The sequence below is a fragment of the Bombus impatiens genome, unplaced genomic scaffold (assembly GCF_000188095.3).
Source record: "Bombus impatiens unplaced genomic scaffold, BIMP_2.2 scf_0049, whole genome shotgun sequence".
Classification (NCBI taxonomy): domain Eukaryota; kingdom Metazoa; phylum Arthropoda; class Insecta; order Hymenoptera; family Apidae; genus Bombus; species Bombus impatiens.
In genome coordinates, this window is record NT_176468.1 from 736182 (window position 1) to 759688 (window position 23507).

Consider the following 23507-nt stretch of genomic DNA (forward strand, 5'->3'; position numbering starts at 1 on the left):
GGAGCCCCACCGTTGGTGGTGGCGTGCATAGCGCCTCCAAGCGGCGACTCTCCTTAGTTTCGGGCAAGATGGGCGAACCTCGCCGGGCAGTAGCTTAGACTCTACCTACAAGACAACACATACACTAAATGTTTCCTAACCACAAGTAACAATTAATTGTACATTTATTTTATTTAAGGGAACACAAACTCTATTTTTGTAACATGCTGTATTAGTAGTGCTTCGTGGAATTTGTACGATATTAAAAAGGTGCGAGGCCACACGCGCAATATATAACGGACGAGAAGACGACGACGGAAAGTACGAAAAAAGATAGAAAGATTTTCGCGATAACTGGAAGATCTAAGTGCGAAAGAAGAAAAAGAAGGAAAGAAAAACAAAGAGGAGGGATAAGGATAAAGGAAGAAGACGGTGTGATTGGGAAGAATACGAGCGAGGGATCGAAGATAAGGACTTAAGGAAGACAGTGACCGAAGCGACGAGGACAACGATAAAGGGAACAATTCCGACGAAGACGGCAACGACGTGGATAAGAACGATCGTACCGCAACAGCAACCACTATTGGTTGAAAACGACACCGAAGTAGGTGATAATCTCGCGTAGTCTCTCCTACTCGTTGTCTTAGTTCTCGGTGTAGCCTAACTGATTCTCTCGATGTGGTGCGTGTTTTAATAACGAATTACGACGTGGAGAAAAGTGTTCGACCGATAGTAGTAGTGAAGTGTATAAGCCGACACACCCTCTTGACACTCGACATCCGTCTCATATCGCCATCGGTTCAGGCTCTCTACCCCCTTCTTTCCTCATCTTTCTCGCTCTTCCTCACTCCATCCTTTGGCTACATTTACGTAGTACCGCGTGTACATTCGGTCATTGCAACAGAAAGCCGCACACACCACGTCCCTCTTTCTCTTTTTCTCTTCTGGCTCTTCCTCCCGTCTCAACCCCTCAGGTCACGTTTTCTCTTCCCTCTCTCTTTTTTTTTTCTTTCCCTTTCTCTATCCAAATCGTCCTACCGTCTTCTTTTTCTTCTTTCTCTTCTCTTTGCTGCAAAGTGATGTATTGTTGCGCTTGTCGCATCGGGTTTTGTCGGTATTAAAACTATACCGACTGACTTTGACTTTATTGCTGTCCCTTCGCGTCCATAACCATACATACTTCATCCTAGGTTCTACCCCCTCCTCGATAACCCTCGTTCTACGAAGCGTCTCACCCACACTTATATTCATCATCTCTCTCTTCCTTCCTCACTCTTTTTCTGCCTCCGCTCCACCCCGGTTTATCGGCCGATCGGAGTGCAAATTCGTTTCGTGACCGTGCTGTGTTGGTTCTTTACTTGCATCTGACCAGTGTCGAAGAGATATCGAAAATCCGCGGGTGACGCTGCTTTAACGGCCGGGCAACACCAGCCTGAAAAAATCAGCAACGAACTACAAGTACGAAATAAGAGAAGAGAGAGAAGAGACACACGCATTACCCGTAATAATAGGACAACGGCACAGCGTATCGTTTCGAGCGGGCGCCACGAGCGATAAGACCGCTAACATGTCCGTGAGAATGGAAAACGTAGCCGCGCCAAGGAAGCTCAACTACAAAATGATGGTAAGTCGAATGAAATCCAACAATATTTTTTGTCATTTTATTTCATATAATTCACTCGGGTTTTTAGTTATATTCGAGATCAATTCGTATCGGTCGGTTTTCCGCATCGAACCCTCCATGCTTCGCGTTCGTGTCGGTGTGCGTGCATATTTACTTGTGTGTACATGCTCTTGGAAAACGTAGCATTACCATGGGGACGGCCGATGGCCACGAACCTTGCGGAACCGGCGTAGTTTGACAGTTTGCCGCGGGGCGTCTGCTGCCCCACCCAGTCTCCTCTTTCTCTCCCCCACTTCAACTTCTCTCGGCCGTCTTCGCGTATTGCTTCTTTTCTTCCTTCCTTCCTTTTTTCTCTCCCTCGAGAGAGTCTATCGTGCTTTGTAACCGGGGAGAATTCGTCTGAAATAGTTTAGAATACGTTCATTTTGGTTGTTTTTTTTTTGCTTTCAATTATCGATGGAGTGTGGATTTTTATGCAAATTCATATTTTTGAGAAAATAATTAAGAAAATAGGAAGTAGATAGAAAACTGTTTTACTAGGTATATAGTAATTGTTATAACTTTAGTATTATAAAAAGCACTATATGGATACTTTATATACTTTTATATATTATGTGCATTCTCTGCAATTTTGCGCTTTCAAATTTCCTGTAAATGCATGAAAATCCGCAATATCATTATTATTCAGTAGGTTGTGGATATTATACAAATTAAACAGTATTAAAGAAAGAGAACCTAAGCAGAAATGTATTTTGTTTATCAAAACTGGTACTTCATTTTGGATATTTTATAGATTTTTGCATTGCGTATGCATTCTGCGTATTTTTGCATCGTTAAATTTTTCATAAATCATAAAAATCCGCAGTCTCTGTCGATAGTATTTAAATAAATTACGAATGATCAACTTAGTGGATCGAATCGACGATTGTCACGAGTAGGTACATACTAGTTGCCGGTAATACGTTAATGGCATTCATTGGAATAAATATATATTTCTATTACATGATTTTGTTGTTACAGTTTTTATTAATCTATTACTTTTATATTATTCTTTATAGTACTTGTAACACTTAGAATAGTTTGAATTGATCCTGAAAAATCAAGAATAAAGTGTTTCAAACCACATGGTCTCAGTAACATTTCTATTATATTATAGTCATGAATATCATTACTGTTAGCTCATTTAGTACTATCTCCTCTGAAATGTAATCGGATAAATGTATTTAAAATATTATTCCTATTATTTTTTCTTATTAATTGAAAGCATTTAAAAATATATATTTCTCGTTGATCAAGATACTGTAAGATTTTTAATGGAACTACCATTTATGATTTTCATGATTTACCTTTAGAGAAATGTCAAAATAAATGTTTAGATAGTGCATGTGACAGGTTCTTATTCTTATGTGTACGGTCCTGGCATTCTGCGCAGGCTCTTGTCTCTTCCTGTTCTGTGTCTACTTTCAATTGCTCCGATTTTCGTGAAATTTTATATTTTTTACTACATTTAAAATACTTATTTTTCTGCTCATCGATATACGATAAATTCAATACAAAGTTAGAAATAACACATTGAATATACCAATTGCGATAAAAAGTGATAATTCTAGACAAGTAAACATCATTGAATGTTTTTTTTCGTTTGATTTATTGCTTAATAGAACTAATAGAAATGAGTAAGAATTCCATTTAAGGGAATTCTCGTATTTTTCATAATTTTGTTTTTGATTAGTATTTTTATTGCTCTTCCTATGATCAACATTTTCATGAATGATAGTTACGAATTTGGGTGGAATATGAGATAAATAACTATATTTTGTTTGATATGTTATTTCTGAAATATGTTTGTCAATATTTAAAGAAATCTCAATTGCTTACTAATATAATATTTAGTTGCTTGTGAAAGCGACGTGGAGCCACTATCCGGAAGCATTCTTAATCTGCACATTGAAATTCGACCTAACGCTCGTCAGTGTAGCCAACCTCGTTGTATGCTTTTAGTGACACAACAATAACATTTTCGCATAGTTTTTAAACGCGTAATTATGATCGAAATTATTTTTGTTTTGTAATATGACAACTGAATTTTAATAAGAAGTTGAAAATTTATATATTAATATTTTTTGTCAATTTTTATTTAAAGTTCATATAATAATGAAAGTGTTAAGTGTAATCACAGAATGTCATTTTATGATCAACAATATCGACAATTAATGTTTCACGTTGTTTCCAAGTTTGCTGATTGCTAATGTAGCCAATGTAAAGGTTATCGCATGGTAAATGTGTTTAAACGGATTGGTGTGCAAACAGCTGTTCTTTTCAGTGTTACCAACGGAAAATTGATACTTGGATATCATACTAACACAAACTAAAGTAACGTAGTGTATCGATATACAGTTATTTTAACTTTCTTTTTTACTAAACAATTGCGTAAAATCCACGAATCTTCAAATATCAAGAAACAAAAAAGATTTTATTAATTTCAAATTCATATAGAACAGAGATTGAAGCATATTGAGAGTATATTAAGTCAAAATCGATAAATTCGCGGAGGTCAGTTGAACACAACCACGGTTTGTTATTCGCGTACTTTGAACTTCACAATCTGAAGTGAAATGTTTTATTAACACATCAAATATTTTATCAAGATTACAGACGCCTATCTGTAACATATTTATAGCCAACAATTCGTGCATTGTTTAGTGCATTTTCATGATCGTTTCTTTCTTTATCTTAATTGATATATCTATAGAAAATTTATCAGTTGCAAGAACACATCATTCATTAAATTTAAGGCTCTTATCAGATACAAATCTTTTTCAAATTCGCGGTATCTAAACTTAGATTTTTCCATTAAATTATTAAATTTTTAAATCTACAACCTATATTTAAATTTAAATCGTCTCATAGTTAATATTGCTTTTGACTTTATATTTATTCACTAAGCAATATATTAAAATAAAACACTTCAGGAGCTTCATATTATATTATTAATGACCCACACGTATAAATTACCGCGACCAAATACAAAGTTGTCATTTAGCACGAGCTAAGCGTGAAATTTATGGAGTAAGTTCGCATGCTTTTATCTTGCCGATTTTTATGGATGTAAAAGTTGCACATTGTACGTGTTTCACAAGAAATGCAGACATCTTTACGTTTAATTTCTTTTAATTACGTGCAAAATTATTGATGTACATAGCAGAGGATTTTTTCGTATAAATAAATTCCTTCCTTTTTATCCAATTATTTATCATCCAATAGTCATTTAAACAAAGTGAAAGGAAATATGATTTACTTATATAGGTTAAGTGTTTTAGCCAACAAATAGTTTTAATACTTCATACAAAGATAAGACTATTTGCAAACAAATGTAAAATATACCTGATTCTTCTATTTATCGAAAAATGTCCTAAAAGTTACTTTGTGGTGAAGAGGAATATAAATATTACGTTAGGTTATAAAGCTAATACTGAAAATAATTAAAATGCTACGATATTATTAGCAGCAAAATGTAAGACTTAATGTTATCTGGATTTTCTAGAATAAAAAGAAGCAGCATTGCTGAATTATTTCTGTGAGAAATAGTTCATTCATAGATTTGTATAGATCCTGAGAGACTACATAAGGAACTATGTACATAATAATCAAGCAATTCATTGAAGATAATGCCTTCATAGTATGTCAAATGACATTGATTCATTCAAAATAAATAAATAAATAAATATATATATATACTAGTATAACAATACTACCAAATTTCTATTTGAAATCATTAATCCAAAAAATTAGGAGCCATATTTATGAGGTAGAATAAAAGAATTATGTTGATACTAGAATCTTCAAACTTAATGATTTAAAAGGTTAAGTCTATCTCGTCAGATTTCTTATTGGTATGATTTATTTTATAAATTCCTAGGTATCTATAAGAGACAGTTCAAGCTAATCATGAGATCTTCAAGCTTAATGATCTAGAAAGATATTCAATTTCGCTATCAGATTCTCTGCTCCAAGCCAAAGCAACTTTCGTTTGGCATCAATTGCTCGTGGGCCTCGATTGATCTCTTATTCGTTGAGAAACTGCTTGAACAAAATTTACCTAAATGTACGCAGTCTTATGGAACGAGAGCCAATGTCAGCCAACGAATTGTTCCATTTATATACGTAGAATTGACGATCCCTTACGCTGATTAGACTGGAATTAATGAATCATTTTGCAATATTAATGTGCTTGGAGGTGTAAGATTATTCGATTGTCGTTTATTAATCAACGATTGTAAGGAAATATTCAATTTTGCATTTTCGTTTATATTCAAAAAGCTTCTTTAGACAGAATTCAATTGTTTCTTTACATTTCTATATCTATCCTTTTATATTTCTAGTTCTATAGCTGCATTTTTCCTGAATTTCGTATTTCTATATTTTCCTCATTATCATTTTTACAAGTCAATATATAGCAGACCAAAGTCACGTAGGCTCAGGGATTACCTGTACGTAACACAGATTTCGTATGTACATATATTATACATAAGATATATGCGGTTTTTGAAAATCGATAATTTCTAGTCTATGTTTATAGTACATTTCCATAAAATAAAATTTCAATATAAAAAGTATCATGTTACACGTTAGAAAAACAAAACGAATAAGAAACCAAAACGTGGAATAAAAAGTGCGAATGGCCTTTATATACGGGTCTTTACTTATACGTTTCTTACGTGTAACAATTTCTCCGTTGATCATAAAGTACTAAAAATAGTTGAAGATTGTCCAGTACGAGCGAACATTGAACGCTACCGATCGCTATAGCGTCACGTTTCATGATTGCCTTTGACCATGATTTAACGTGCATTCGCATACATTATTATCTTACAACAATTGAAAATTATAATATATAATTATATATTCTCGAATTTTATGATTTTCCTAATATTTCTTTTTCATTATATAACATTTCTTATTTTTGATATGCAAAGGAATAGAAAGTTCGCTGCGTTCAGTTAAACTTGCGAACGGTACTCGATGCTTTACCAAGTGCGTTTAGTCGATTGACGTTGAGAATTCATAACGATAATTGAACCGATTTGTTTCAATCGCGATTACATAGGCGAGTCATTCTCGTCGCGAGCCACGACCACTTCTGGCGATCGTGATGATTGATTGTTTCCATCGATCTGCGTGTCTCTGATGATTTCAGGAGTACTGTTAGCTCTGGTGTATCATTTTCGTCCATAGACGTATCTAAGAAGTATAGACCGCGAAGTTGAGAAAATGGGCCCCGTTGAAAAAGAGATAGAGATACATAACGAGGACTTTCTTTCCTTTTCTATGTGTTATAAAAAATATCTGCAACAGAAAGAAAGGGAGACTACGATAATAATATTTATTTTCTATCTTTTAACGAGGACTACGTTCTTCATAATGCACCAACGGTCTATATTTCTTATGTCTATGTTTTTCATGTTTTCAATCACATAATCGTTTGCATTACGCGCGGTTACGCGAAGTCGAGAAGACCCGAACTCGTCGAATCGGCAAAGCTCGGGCGAGATCGACTACCCGAAAGCGTTCTATCATACGATACATAGATTTCTCAGAAAATAAACACTCAAAGATAAAAATCTTAAATTATATTACGAAACATATAGTTTATCGATTACTCTTATTTGCCATTCCTGTAGTCTGGATATTTTCATTTTATTATTAGTGACATCCTATGAATTAATTCGAAATCATGGAAATCGATTGGAAAATAGCAATCAATGGTAATAAAAGCTTCCATAACAAATCATAATTTACCAGCTCAGAAAAGACGTTAACTAAGAAGTAAAATCGAGAAAAAAGAAGGAGGAGGAGAAAGCAACTGGACTGAAACAATAGAACAAATACATCTTCAGAACGATGAGATTCCATTTAGCGAAAACAAGACAAACAAAATTTGTCCACTTTTTTCCAACTCGTAAACGAAAGACAAAGGCGAAAGTGTAGCCTGGTTATACCCAAAAACCAAGTTTTTTAGTCTGGGAAAGCTGGAAAAGAGGTGACAGAAATTCGCGTGTCGGTTTTGTGGAACGTTTGAAAAGAAAATACCGTCACGAAACGAAAGTTTTTCACTGTTAGAAGAGTTTCGCGTCGAAAAGCGGCTGGTGGGTGGATAAAAATTGCAAGCGACGGGAATATAAAAACGAACCGACGTGCAAAGGGAAGAAAGAGAGAGAGAGAGAGATAGAGAAGAGTGGGGGAAGAACGCGAAAGCGAAGAGAGAAAGGGCCAGGTAGGGTGAAGAGAATAGACGCAGCAAAAGGATATCGATTATTTGTGGTTGCAGCGGCTGCAAGGCTCAGCTCCCTTCGCTGGAGCGCGAGGACGAACATCCGGAAATCTCGACGATGTGATACACTGAACCGAGATTAATCTCATTTTTGCCTTCCGGTTTTGAAATACTTCACAATCGAGTTATATGAACAAGGGTCTCCATGAACGGAGGGAAGAGGAATGTTGCTAGGGAAACGATACCGGCCTATGCCTATCAGAACTCCTTTCTTCTTTTTGTATTTTTATTTATTTATTTAGATTCTTTAAAGACGAATTCACCAACTATTTAATACTCATATTCATTCTGAATGGATTTATTCCTTGATTATATAATATATTTCCTACTTTAAGATTATATATCGTTATACCTTATGCTTTTAATACAAGAGTTTAACGTAAGCATAGGAAGTGAATTAGTAAGCATAAATGCAAGAACATAATTTTCAATTACTATGAGAATGTTAAAATAGTTATTTTAAAACATATCTCATAAGGAATCCTATTTCTGGTCGTATATACACAGGGTGGTTGGTAACTGGCGGTACAAGCGGAAAGGGGGTGATTCTACGCGAAAAAAGAAGTCGAAAATATAGAATACAAGTTTTTCGTTTGAGCCTTTGTTTTCGAGAAAATCGACTTTGAATTCTCGCTACGGTACGCGTGCACTTTATCACGTCTCGTTATAACGGATCTCACTGTAGATTTTTAACAAAATTAAAAAAAAAAAATTTTATTCTATATTTTCAACTTCTTCTTTCGCGTAGAATCACCCCCTTTCCGCTTTTACCACCAGTTACCAACCACCCTGTATAATACGATGATATCGATATTCTTAGTATTACAAGTGATTCCCCCAAATAATAATCTCAAGATAGTGAAAGTCATATCACTGAACTTAAGAATAGCGTCAAACTTAGAGCTCGTTATTATTAACATCCCAGCTTCTCCACGCTGAAAAGTCGTACTTTTGTCGAATTAGCAGAAAAAAGGTTGGCCAGAATTCGGTTGAAAGAAGAAATGTTCAGCGACGTCGTTGCCCGGCATCTTTGTCGGCTTGGTGGCCATGATTCCTTTTACCATTTGTCTCAATTTGCCTTCTGTTCCTTAGGGGCAGGCCAATTTCGTGATTACGTAATTACGGTGATTCCTGCGTCGGTCATAACTGACCAAGCTATACGGTTAATCGTCCCGGGGAACGCGTTACGCGGTCGCACAGCCACACGGTATAAAGATTGGAGGAGTCGCTAGCGTAAAATCGAAGGGCCTTGATTCGTCGATAGTGAAAGAGAAGAGCCTTCCTTTTTCCTTCGTTGAATCGAAGAATTCTCTTCTCGTCATGACGCTACGTAGTGATTGTATCTCCATCGAAAGACACCCTCGGGCGGTTTCGCTGCTTGGGAAACCTGCAACTAGCCATTTTTATGCTAAATAATTTGATTGCCTTTATCGCTCGCGCCTCTTAATGCCACCGATACCGCGTACATCTGACATTTTCTCGAGGATTCTCGCGCATACATACTTCAATGAGAATATCCTCTTTCATCTTTTCTACGAAGATTTTAGATTTACTGGCGACCATTTTTCAGGCAAGTCTTCTAAGAAATTTCTATACGATGATTAATAAGTAAACTGTGGGTGTTTATGCCATTTCATATTTTTCTGAATGTATTGCAACTAAATAAATGGAATAGAGATTCCTTCTATTCATGAAATACTGCCGATGTTTTATACCATTTTTCATGTTATATGTATCCTGTTTATATCACACATCGATAGTGTGGTAATAAGAGAAATACAGCGGCGAACGCACAAATAGAGAAATAGTAGGGTAATGCTTACTCGTAAATTCATGTAATTGTATTATGAAAAGACTTATCTCTATAAATAAATGTATAGATATGGAAGCATAAGCTTTCAAATGTACATTTAACGTAATTAAATTGAGCATTAACGTTTGTGGGAGTTTACGTTGAGAATAGATTGAAGATTCTTTGATTGGCCTCGTGCCAACTTTCCTGGCTATTGTTATTATTTGATTAAATTTATGAAACCAAAGAATATCTTTAATAGAATGAACGCGTATACTTGTAAAATTATGATTCTGACCGACTCGTAGCTCATTGTCCGTAATCCGATATTCTTCCCTTAGTATATTCTCATAGAACTTAATTTTTATAAACAATTCAAAACCATTATAATGTATACTTTTAACGAACAAGCGAAGGATAAGCAGATACTTTCTGTACACTTACTTAATTCTCGTATTACATTTACATCGATGATCTTCGTATTTTCAACTTTATTATTAAAATACCTTGACATATATTTAACTTTACCTAGTTCATAATATGTAAATAGATTTTTCTCTACGTATGAAGAACAGAGTTTTGATGTATAGAATGTGTAGGATATTACACATATTCTTACTGGTAGTTTAATTTAAATATAGGTAATCGTATTTTTTTTTTAATAATAAAAATATTTATACACAAATATTTATAATATTAAATGTGCAAAATCGATCTAGAAACAAGCGGAACGGATAAGAGAGAAAGTAGGAAATAGAAAAATAATAGACAAATAAAAAAGAATTCTAAGGTTACTCTCTGAAAAGATATACAGAAGATGAAGAAGAAGAGAAGTAAGCGAAGGCAGACTCATCTCGTCGGAAATGAGTCACTTTGAAAATGATCTCTGCGGCTGTTTACATTAATGATGTGTCATTCTAATCTGTTCTTTGTATGCTTCACTTTGCTTCGGGCAAACTTATCGCATTCTATATATTATTATTCTCTTGGTTTTCATCCATGCAAATATCACCGCGGTCTTGGGATACTCTAGACGTAAGAATTTTCCTAAAAGCGTCATTCAACTGTAGAGTTGCAGAGTGAACTACATATTTAAATGAAACACCTGTATAACGTACGCAAGTGAAAATACGAAATGATCGTGTCTAAAGTAGTATACATATATCTCCGATGCTTAAATATCTAAGCACCTTTGAATACACAGAGCCAAAAATTAGCAAGTGATGAAATTGATTTCAATTAGCTAATTTAATTATTATACTTCATAAATATTGTTATTATTATTGTTGTTGTTGTAGTTTTTATTATACATACGTTCTTCTTAAATGAAATGTTATACCATTTAAAAATTACAAATCCTTCTCAGAAATTTAATTCAAATGTTGAAAAGTAGTTCTTAATGAACATTTATCGAACGAACGATTTAAACTATTATTAGACAGATTAGGCAGATTATTAAATCAGGGAGATAATCTTGTAAACGTTGACACAGAGAAGGAGAAAGCTGTACGATAAAAATTGGGAAAACCCGACGGTTCTTTTTCTTCTTCCTTGATCGATAAATAGGGTGATGATAACGAAAGGGAAAGTTGGAGGTAACGAGTGTAACGATCAACGACTGAATCACTGACCTGACAAGGCAGCGGATGCGTGCAAAAGTTCATTTGTTGACATACCGCACGCATCTGATGGTTATACAGACCGTTAGACAAAAGTGGCCGACACTGAACGGAAAGTACACCCACGCGAATACGGTGTATGCGTGCAATAATCTTTGTCATTGTCTACTTACGCGCGGCTTTCTCGTGGCCGACGCGCACGGTCACCGAGAAAAAATTTCCTAGACAGGCAACGGTACCCGATGTCTGCGCGGAGTCAAGGTCGTACGATGTCCAGCGTTTCTTGCAAAATTCCTTGCTCGAAAAGCCTTGACTTTCTGAGGGTTTCTATTACCTAGATATATAACCGTAACCGCGTGTAACTTAGTAGTTTTTACTGTGTAACGACAAATAGAAATTCTAATATATCGATCGAAAGCAATTTTGAAAAATGTTAGTAGAAAAGGAACAAAAGTATAGGTAAAAAAGTCTTAAGTAGTTTTAAAAGGAACAGTAATAGTACATATAGAGGTGAAGTTCTAAACTTAGTATAGCAATAGTTTTATTTGTTTTGGTTTGTTAAATTTGTTATAAGTAGTTCACTAAACTTAGAGTCCTGAAGGATAAGATATTTTAGCAAACGATACAAATATTTGGACAGATAATAAGCAATCGTTTGAAGCGGTACAGAGTTGCTTTATAGTTTTCTCTTCGACGTGGAATCGAGTAGTACTTTCACGCGTTTATTACGCGTGTACAATTCAATCTAAGGTAGATACTTGTTTATTCTATTTTACACCTAAAATCCAGTTTTTAAGCGAGAATTAGGAAAGCGTTTCTAATCTTCAGAGATAAGAAATTGTAAATTTGTTATCTTCTATGGAATTGAAAAAAGATTTACAAATAATTTTTAGTAACAAAATAGTCTTCTTTAAAACATATGGATATTAAGAATAGTACTAGTTCCCATTCGTTAATCGCTAAAATTCTAAGTTTTATCCCATGACCTAGCTTGCCAGTTCAAGGTCATTAGCCTTGAATCGAATGTAATGTCAAGGTTCCTCATGCGCTGAATACTTTCATTAACTATCTCGCCGGACTCGCGAACAAAAAAGAAACCATTAAGACAACCATCCTCGTATTCTACTTTCCAGGTATCACAATATATATACATACAATACCTTCGCATCCTTCTCGTGTAATATCTTTGCAAATCTCACCGCTAAGCTGCTAAAATCCACGATCTCTTAAGTTCCCTACGTCTTCACGACCCCATTGAAAATCGTCTTTGTGACCGGTCTGTAGGAGCTTGGGCACGTTCTGGTCTCGTTCAGTATAGAGATAATTCATCATCTGGTTGGAGAGCAAGTTCAAGGAGACCTATAACGGGTTCGCCTAGCTCAAGGGAGAAAGAGAAAGACAGAGACGTAGAGTTAAAGGAAGAAAAAATGAATTATAAGAAGAGAAAGAATAATATCAAGATGATTGGATTTCTATGGGTAAAGAGAGAGTCTCGCGTGAGCTCAATATATCGCGAACGTAGAACGCTGTGGCGCATATCTTTCGCGGACGATCTCATTGTTTCATGAGGTAAGGACACGGAAGCACGCGATCTCTGGCTAATAATACTTGCCGTCGGCCTAAACTCGGTTAAAGGGCGTCAGACTCGAGATGATCAGGTAGTAGCCGGCTAACCAAGTCCTGTCTTTATTTTCTTCTCCCTCTCTTTATTCTTTCTACCTTCATTTTTTCTAGTCCGTTACACATCGTCTTTTTGTCTGTCGTTTCATTCTAACGCATTTCTTCGGACTTTTAGAGAGTATGAAATTTTCATTGGAGCAAGGGAAATATTTTCATTGACTGATTTCTTGAGCAAGTTGAATTAAAAGAGAATTAGAGTTTGGTACGGTCGTCTTCTTTTTTCTTTCTAACTTCCACTCGTACTTTACTTCGTATTGTACTTACTAGTTGATTGCCTGTTTCGTGATTGCTTGTACAACTTAACTTAAATTAACATAGAAAATTGATCAAATATCTGTACATTAAAAAAAAAAAAAAATGTCAAATAAGTCCTAAGGCCTGAGAAGTTCGATTCTCTTTACGAATACGACTCTTGGGCATGTCCAATAATTTATAGTTCACATTTAACCATGATAATAAAACCACACTATTCCATATGAAACCATAGAATCGCGATCATGATGCTTGCCTCTCAAATGGCTAACGTATTATGCGTCTCACGTTTGCCATACGTGTGGTACGTGTACTAGACAGAGAAAGGGAAGAGAAGGCACGCAAAATGTCTTCTCTCTGGTGCGTGCACCTGCACAGATCGGCCGATGGATCGCTAGACTCGAGCCATAGATGTATGTACCGTGAAAAAGCGACACGAGAATCGTTCTTCCTTTTGCAGTCTCAACGACCGAGTTGGCCAGATGGAATCATCTATCGATATTTTTTTTTCTCGTAGAAAGATAGGCTTCCGCGAATCGAACTGGGTTTAATTTCATCGATGAGAGGATCTCTGTTAGATAGTCCTTTTTTCGAGTACTTTTGAAAAAGAAGGATACAGGATACGATATTGTTTTCTTTCTTTCTCTGTCGATACATTCTTGTCAGCGATTGTAGATCGGAATGCTTTTGTAGGTGATCTAAATATCTAAAACAGGAAATTGGAGAAGTTGTATGTAGTAGTTAGTTATATCTGTAAATTTAAACGTATCTATCTAGCTATATAGCATGGAATCTGTATAACTAAGTTTTTTATTTATTCAAAATTACAGACGTTCTTAATTCGTTTCTTTGGAAAGAAAATTGTTTGAGTTAATTAATAATAAATAAACCGATCATACGATAAAACGTGAAACCCCTTTTTCAAAGAGTTCTATATCTTAAAATCACTATTTTAATATTTTATAATATTTTATATTCTATAATATTTTATTATTCTCTTTAAAGTAGAGGTTGAATTTTGCTAATAACCATTTCACATTTTTCCCCAAATTTTCTCTCGAAAGTTAATCGTCCATTATGCGTACCCCTATCGATATCGTTAAATTTTATTTCACTCAGAATCATTATAAAATTAGCATGGAACACGTCACACGCTTGAAAGTGCGAAAGGTTGTTGATTGTTCGTAGCTGAATGGCAAACGTGGAAATTGACAGCTAATGAATATCAAAAAGATTTCGTAACGAAAGGTGGATTCCAATGCGAGAAATTCATCAACTTTCGTCAAATGTAACTCGGTTGCATATTTCAAGTGTAATTCGCTGATCAAACACAAGGAAAGATCCATGTCCTGGTGCCGCGTATGTAGGTCAGCTTGATGATATTGATGACGAACCATTAACTGACCATCTGCTTCGGAACATGTTAAATAAAACCGGATTTTGTCACCTTTTCTATGCCGATAAATTGTTTCCCTGTAATCTACCTTTATAAGCAAAGAAGTTCATCGTTCAACTTTTAGTAGCTTAATTTTTCTTGGTTAGATTCTTATTAATAATCTGATCTTTTTTTTTTTGTTAAATTAAAAATGCATTATACTTGGCATATAACTTATACAACGCTTTTCCCTCTCTATGAACTGTAACTGTATCTGCTACTTTATTTAATTTTCATTGGTCATATCTTCTATTTCCAAGTATTTTATTCTAGGAGTGTCAACCAATGATCCACTAATTGTCAACAGTATCCTTTTGGCGGCAATTAATTTGTTACAGTGTTTTATGGAAGTACTAGAGCTGGCTATAACATTCTGCAATGTATATTAATGCATTTTGTACTATGCAATGCGTTCTTGCATATAGCTTATACTATAATAATCTACAATATAGTAACTTATAGTAGCAACTTATACGCCTCTGTATTAAAATTTAATTTAACAAGATATACGTTATTGGTTAAACGTGAAGACATAGTCAGATTATGGACAGATATTGGAAGCTTGTTCAGCTTATTCAGCTTTCCGCATTTTTATTTTCATAAAATGTTGAAAGCAATTTGTATTACAAAGGGCTTTGATCTTCTCTAATTAAGTTCTGAAGGATTTTAATAAGACTTACCTACATTGAACAGCGTAGAGAAAAACGCTGACTCTTTCTCGAATGATTTCACTCTTAAAAGGATGCTATTCTTATAAGCTAATTAATATCTTTAAAGAAAACTAATTATAAAGTTTCCCAATAATCATAAATCAGACAAGGAACAAGAGGTATCTACAAACTATAATATATCTAATTAGATTAATATCGTATGCCTTACGTGTCTTCTATCTCTGTGTCATTATATTCTACTATTGCATCATTCTATTGCCATGTATCAATTTATATATAGAAATTATTAGTTCTTATTTCTTCCACCAGATCAAAGATGCTGCCCACAACAATAATTCTTTTCTGATGAGCAGTAAAGACTCCAGTTATAGAGGATTAATTTATTGCCACCATAACCCGGATCACCTGACCAAAGAAAGGAGATGATATGATGGTTTAGATTTGAAGTACGATATTTTCTTTCCTTAAATTTTCTTTGTGGCTCTCCAATGACCGGCTTAATTAGAATAACTCAAATACGATGAATCTCAGCGGCTATTACCGCAACAACAATTACTATATTTAAACGATCCAATCTAAACCTATGGCAATATATGGTGGTATTACGCTAGAATGTGATACAATTATAAATTATATAAAACTCGGACGGCAGTAAACGCGTTAAATTTATCAAATTTCTAAATTTCCACTTTACAAATTTCAAAATCAATAGATACTATTGCCGCTTTCCATCGAGTAATTCCGTCCATAAATCATAGGTTTCCTGTAATACATGCTCTTTAAAGGCCATAAATTTCTCGAATACGAACCGCAGAATGGATCTTTTCGAACATAATCCAATACGAGTAGTTAAAACTAGTGACGCGCGGAAGTTCGATCTACCTGGTGAAAATCCGTAGAATGCGTCTTAACGACACAAAATAATACTTTCTGCTTAATCGTTGGCGTACGTGCGCGTAACGCGCGCGCAGCGTGTTACGTATTTGTGGTATGCGAGCAATCATTCTATTCCGACCAGACCGAGTTCTGCGTCGGGTCTTGAATTATTACGTTAACGCGAGTGTAGCCGGAGCTTAAATGCTGCGCCGGCGTAATAACCGGCGACACGTGCATGAATCGGAACGTTTCTCAGTTGAAATTCCTGTTTCGGCCGTTGTAGATAATTGCATTTTGGAATAATAGAGACACGCCAGAGATCATTGTTGTTGATACATTTGAAAAGCGCGCCTCTGTAATTGACCGTGGTATGGTAAGATGTATATGATACGTTGTTAACAAAGTATGTATCGACACGAAATATAAAAGTAACTAGATTAGCGATTTTCAACCTTTCTCGTCTCATAAACTAATTATTAAAATTCCGCGACAAACGAAAAATACATTTGGTGGACGACAAGACGTTCGCATCGGACGGCTATTGCTTTGGCTATTGCAATTTTTTTATTTGGCGACTAAAAGGAAAAGTGGTTAGTGTCTCTGACTAAATAGTTAGGTACACTGGATGGATATCGAGGGACTAGGTTATTCTAGGGGAAAATGTAAGTTGGAAGCACTTCAAACGTGCGGAATTTTGGTATTCTTCGTACCAATTTTCTTTGTCCTTATTAATTGTTTCGTATTCGATATAATAATTCGTTTTTCAGCTGGCAAATTAACAAAATTTAACGAAAACGTTATTACAAATGTCTCGAGCAAAACTATTTATCTTCTTCTCTATTGTAAATGAGTTTTACTTATGAAATGAAATGCTACAAAATAATTGCGAGGAGGTACATGATAAAATATTAACAAAATCAATTAAAGTTATTATATAAATCTCAACTTATGCTTTACCAACGTTTAACGCCATTCTCCTTTTAAAGTTTCATTAACATAATTACTGTACGATCGTCAATATTAATGTCATTTTTATGACTCAGTCCTTTAACTGCAGTGTAGATAGGGGTAATTAAAATTAACTGTTGTATTCGTTCGAGGTAGTTGCGAAATATTACTTCAATAACCGTATCGGTACTAACTGTGAAACTTCTAACGTTCTGCGTGCAGACAGTTTCAACTGCTTATACGACGTTGCCTCGATTCAACTGACTCTTAGGTTCTTCTCATCATCTGTGATCGTTAGACTGTGAATATTTATACATTTGTGGGAAATATCAAGATGTAAATATCTAAAATGTATAGAATGCGCATAGTATGAAAATATGTAAAATAAATAGCTCGTTATTACATTTAGTAGATGGACCAAATCTCCACATAAATCTCACTTTTTTTAGGCTTCATCTATAAAAATATGAAATTAAACAAAAATTCGCAGTTTAGTGATCGTTTATTTTCGATAAAACGGGAGCATCAAATTTTCCAACTTTCATGGGTAGACCAATGCGATAGAGAGATTCACAGTGATTCGTGTTTTCCTCTCTTATTGCCACGTAGTTTTAATCATACGAAATCTTTATTCGTTCCCGACGCGGAACGAATTGTTATTTTTATAATCGAAGTTAACGGGCAATAAATAATGTTGTTACGCTTCCGTCGCGTACGAGAGTTGGTTTTAACGCAAAAATAAGCTACGTCGTAGTCAAATTTTGTTCCACGAAACCTGTTGATCTGGGAATGCATCCAAAATGTCGAAGGACGTGAGACGATAGACTGCATTCATTGATTTTTTATGACATTTTCTGACGACAAAATAGCTTGAGTAATGCGTTTTAACAATAGCCATTGACGATCATTGTACGAAAATAGGCTACATAGTCCAAAATTATCGTGCAATATTATTTGGTAAAATTATTTTTAATGAAACATCTACTAGAAAATCACGTTTTCGTTAGAATTATAGTTTTAGAAACTCGATAAATTATGTCAATATCCACCTAATTAAAGATAATTCTGGGCAAGTAAATTTTAGAAATTCTTAATACTGTGTTTGATGGAGTTCTGGCCACGAAACCATCTAGTTGATAATTTATAATATTTTTATCACTTGTATCTTTATACGACTTTTCGTTAAATTTGTTTACAAAAGATTGCAATTTTGCTTTCTAAACGCCGATGAATCTTAACCGGAATATTCTATCGATGTGAAAACATTAAAAACGAAATCCTCACGTTTTTGATATTACAACGAATACTTTTCAGACTATTCTAATCCAAACCATTTTCATAACCATCCAGAGATACGTATAAAGTGATACATTTTTAAATTAACGTTTGAATGCGTTTATACACGACGATTTACACGAGAAATTAATGTCGCGCTCGTAACTCGATCTACTCGTAAACACAGTCGTAAATTCATGCAAGTTTTTCCGCTAACAATAACGATATACGATCGACGGTCCTACGTAGAAGTGAACGGTAATTAACGATTTCCACGATTTGCCGGTTCTACCCCGGTAAATTTCGCATAGTTTCCACGTAGTCGGAGCGCCATTAAGGCGTCTGGAAGGAAACGTTAGCAGTCGAGTAATTAATTTCGTATTAGTCATCGGAGTCAGTGAACTTGGTATCTCGCCGGCCGACAACGGCTGCTTTTTCGTTTCGAACAAACGTCTGCCTCCGCTCTGTTGGGTGTTTTCTTCCGCGCCTCCTAACGAATTGCCAATCGAAACAACTTTCAGTATCGATTCTCATTCGTATAAAATTCATGCTAAGTAGTGTGCTGAAAAATTTGAGAAGGATTTCATACTCTGATAATTATAATAATATAAAATGTGATACTGAAGTACTGTTATTTTTATTAATGCTAAAATGTAGTATATCGCTGTATCGTGTATCATTCCGGATAGTTGGAACGTGTCAAACGCGTTAATCGTACTTATCGAAATAAACATTGAACTTATTAAATTGTGGCTGATAATTCGTAGCATTTCACGGATTTTCTTCTACTTCTCTTATTACATACGTTTTTGTACATTAAGATGCGTATGTTAAAAGACTTACTTTTAAAATTCTTAAGTGCGTCATATTTGGATATTATAATGATTAAAACGTGTACCTTGAAACACGTATATCTCATTTTCTACGATTTATTTATTAAAAATTACTATTTTTCATTCAACACCACCTTCTATGAATTATATAATTATAAATTATAAATTATAATTATAAATTATATTATATAATTACAAATGCAAAGAACGAATTTAGACTGCGTCAGTTGAGAGAAAAGAAAAATAAGAAAAATATGACTCATATATAGTGGTGCCTACAAAAAGGAGTGCATCGTTTAAGTTTAAGCCATTCGAGGCTACGAAGTTTTACACATTACAAAACGATTTATAGCAGCTGATTCATTTTTATGTTTTCACTCGTTCTTTTACTTTAATCAACTTTGATCTGAAACCAACGACAGTTTTCAGTTTCATGCACTTTATTCTAACGTTTACATATTCTCATACATTGATATATATATATAGTAATAAGATATACCATTGGATTTTATTGGATTAAAAGTTAAACGAAAGTGTTAATTTCTGCGATTCTATCTGAAAACTTTCATATACCTAACTTGAAAAAAGAAGGACATAAACTTAAAGGGAAGATTATTTATGATTTATGACTATTTATGATATTTAATATATTAATATATAATTCCAATATAAAAGAATATTCTTTTCCCTGTATCACTCGATGATAGTTCCGTTAAAAAACGAAAGTCGATTTACATAAGACTGAATTCGCTACTGGAATTCCATTAGTTAAGAATATTTTCTTCTTCTTTTTACTTACAGTCGATAAAAATCACTGTGAAGCAGGCATCGTGCGTGAATGATCTTTTCATAGACAGAGAAAGAATTAACGGTCGCGAGGAAGTCACGATTGGTGTTTACTAGGTTTTGCCGCGCGTTTACCGACTGTGTAATTTCAAATAAACCACCACGTCTTTTGTAACTTTCACTACGTACTGCTCATGGTTCATAACGCCCTTATCAGATCGACTTTCTGTTCCGCGAATCGCCGGATCGATAAGAAAAATGCGGACGAAAATAGTCGTAAATAACCGATCGTTACTTAGGTATTTTATTTTTGATATTCTTTCTCCTTTTTCTATTGAAATCTTAGAGTATGGCAGTTTTCTTGTATCAAGATTTAGAGGCAAATTACAGAGTTTAATGTTTGTATTAAAACTCCTTCGTTATAATCACATCTAATCAATGTACTTATGTGCGAAGGGACTAGACAAAATAGTGCTTCATGAATGGCTTGTAGATTGTTGAGATTGTTCAACAGTAATTAGTAGATTGGCGAATGTTTATACGTTTATGGAAAATTGAAAGATATAAAAATACACGCAATGCATATATTGTGTACGTAGAATATATACAATATCTGAAATATAACGAATGTAACAGAGCTTGAAAAAATTGAAATTTGCATAAGCATCCACGATCTAATGATTTTACTAAACACAGTTGTTTCTAACAAAATGTTAAACGAGCAAGAAACATACGTAATAGTGCATCAATGTTTTTCTTTAAATACGTATCTTATGTAGTATATTAGAGCTTTTTGTCTCATTTGTTGGGCGATATAACTGTAGTGTTTTTGTATATAAAGCTTACATTTCGCTAATCTCGCTTTCTTTTTTCTGTTTCAGGTAAGTTTTTGACTATTCGATCGAAGACAACATATATTTACTCGCCCGATTACATTAGGTACGCCTATATCTTTACTTAAATCCTCTGTCATATTTAGATTTCTACATAATTAAGCGCCTATCGTGTTAATACCATCGAAATGACTTTAGAATTTCGAAGGCGTCATAAGAAATTACCTGGACCGTTTGAAAAGTTTGTAAAATGTTTATGCAGAAAAAATTCTACACGATAACGTTATTCTCGTGCAACAAAGTATTCAAATATCGTTGGTCGGTCGGTCACGATACGTGACTTCATCAGCGAATGTCGAGGAGAAAATATTTTCAACGAAGAGTGTTATTAAAAAGTACGTTCTCTCTATGCAGACGAACTGCGATATAGCACGCATACTTTTCCCTTGATGTGAAAAACTTGAACGTGCCTCCCAATGTTGTCCGCAATAGACTTATTTACAGATTTTTTTCATATCAAAAGCTTCCTAATTTCGTGAAACAGTTTCGCCGAATTTCAATCAAGTTTCTGTTAGATATCTTCTCATAAATTATCCTCGTACATTTTGTACTTGAAACACAGACAGGGAAAGAGCACGGTCAATCGGAAGGTAAACGTGTTGGTATTGTACACTCGCTTGCCTCGAGGTCGACCTTGCTGGTACAACGATCTGAAAGTAATTAATTGTGTTCTTCGGCGTGAAATCCTACTTTGTATTCCGTGGCTCGCTTGGTATCGTTGAAATTGTCCTCGATTAGTCAGTCTACGAACGTTTCCAAAAACATATGGCTGGGCAGAATATTCAGATTTCTATAGTCTGCTCTCGATCTCTTCCCTAAAATTCAATATCGACTAATTTTTTCCCGTTGTGTTTGAAGCTATTGGAATTTTATATCCTGCAACTTTAGGATCTAAAAGAAAGTTCAATTATCGATAATAGATATGATACAGAGAGCTACTCGAATGTAAAATAATCTAAAGTTTAGAACATGCAGTTACATGTGTATGTATGTGTCGTATGTCTCTCGGTAAAATACGAAAGGAACAGCAGAGCGTGTCACACGGTGTTGCGTGAGTGCGTAGTGTACGTAGTGTACGTATTTTCTCAAGGTGAAGAAACGGAATGTCCGGTATGCGCTGGCAAAGAGGAACTCTTTCGCAGAGGGATGAGCGAGCCTGACGACTGGTTCCCTCTTACCTGCTCCCCTCTGCCACTTTTCTTTTCCCGTCCTCTCTTGACCATTAAGGCCGTACGCGCATGCGCATGCGCATCCACGCGCATCCGTCGATGTTTAGCGATGGGACTGATTCGATTTGTTCTTGAGAACTATAAATGATGAAAGTTTACCGATTCTTTACTTGTTATTTCTGATTTTTCCACATATGGACGTTTATCGACATATGGATTATTAATATAGAATTTTTAATCAGTTAATTTTATTAGTACTTTATTTTATTATTATGTTACTTTTCTGCTAAATTCTGTCTGCTAATATGTATATATTTGAAGACAAAAACTAGTGGATAGGTAATGGAAATAGATATCAATGAAGTTTAGCCGAATTAGTACTAGTGTTATATACTTAAATTTTCTTTATATATATCTTTATAGCATATAGATTATTTTGTAAATAATTAGAATTAATATTTAAATTTTTATGTGTACCAGCCATATTTCACGGAACTTCATTGCTACCTATTTCTGCTACATCCACTTATTTTTGTCATCGACTGTGTATGAAATATAAATATACAAAATAATAACAAATGTTAATTCCAGATAAACAAGTAATATGTTAAATAGCATTTACTAAAATAATCACTCAATGCCGGTAATGCACACGAGGATATTGGTCCCATCGCTAGATACATGCACGCCAGCGCTGCGTGAAACAGTCAGTGACGTATCAGGCGAGACAGTAATGGAAGATATCGAGCACTTTTGAAAGTTTCATTTTTTCCTACTTCAAATGTAAAAGTATGTTTAATCTTCCTAGAATATCGTACACAATAACCTCTTTCATGTGAAAGTCATATCTATCATAATTTCAATATGTAATGTCTTCCAAATGTATTATAATAATACAAAAGTGTTGAAATTTACTATTCTAAATATACAAATTGCCACTTTAAAACTGCCACTTATAAGCGAGTAAACTACTCAATGCTCTATGATGTTGCAGCTCTATCGGGCAACTAGTTGAGCGTGCCGCGAAGTGTAAAGTTGGTATAGGAAAAATGAATTTCTAGATGGAGTTAACGGCGTGTTTGAAACCGAGAAGCGGACACTCCGCTACTGCGTGAGAGTAGTTTGAGTATCTACCTGTATGGTCTATATCTGTTACCATGTTCACTGACTGCATGCATCTTGGCCGTGAAGCAGTAAACGGGATTAAAGCGAGTTGCAGTCCTAACGCACGGTAAACTTTATCGGCTCGCTTCATCTACTCGCTTCTATGACTCTCTTTTATGGCAAATTTGTTGCCGCATGTTGGCCACAGAATTCAATTAAACTCGTGCACGTTGATCGTTA

The 23507-nt window shown here is 34.8% G+C and overlaps 2 protein-coding genes across 2 annotated transcripts in view; one reads left to right on the forward strand and one right to left on the reverse strand.

Moving 5' to 3' along the window:
* Nucleotides 1-6: 6 nt before the first annotated feature.
* Nucleotides 7-23507, forward strand: part of LOC117152302 (glycine-rich cell wall structural protein 1.0-like) — a 34990-nt gene continuing 11489 nt past the window's right edge. Inside the window, exon 1 of the mRNA XM_033323537.1 lies at nt 7-1603. Coding sequence (XP_033179428.1) covers nt 1547-1603 — 57 coding nt within the window. The 5' untranslated portion in view covers nt 7-1546. The remainder of the gene's footprint in view (nt 1604-23507) is intronic.
* LOC112213800 lies at nt 1040-3575 on the reverse strand. The gene is made up of 2 exons (XM_024371318.2): nt 3482-3575; nt 1040-2002 (listed from the first exon to the last, which is right to left on the reverse strand). The coding sequence occupies exons 1-2, from the start codon at nt 3549-3551 to the stop codon at nt 1683-1685; spliced, it is 390 nt and encodes a 129-aa protein (XP_024227086.1). The 5' UTR covers nt 3552-3575; the 3' UTR covers nt 1040-1682.

Bases quoted from the DNA above. Each gene is read 5' to 3' on its own strand.
- LOC112213800 (XM_024371318.2), bottom strand. From the start codon at position 3,551: ATGTGCAGATTAAGAATGCTTCCGGATAGTGGCTCCACGTCGCTTTCA. The intron at 2,003-3,481 runs GTAAGCAATTGA...AAACTATTTCAG, and splicing joins AGCAACTAAATATTATATTA to ACGAATTCTCCCCGGTTACA.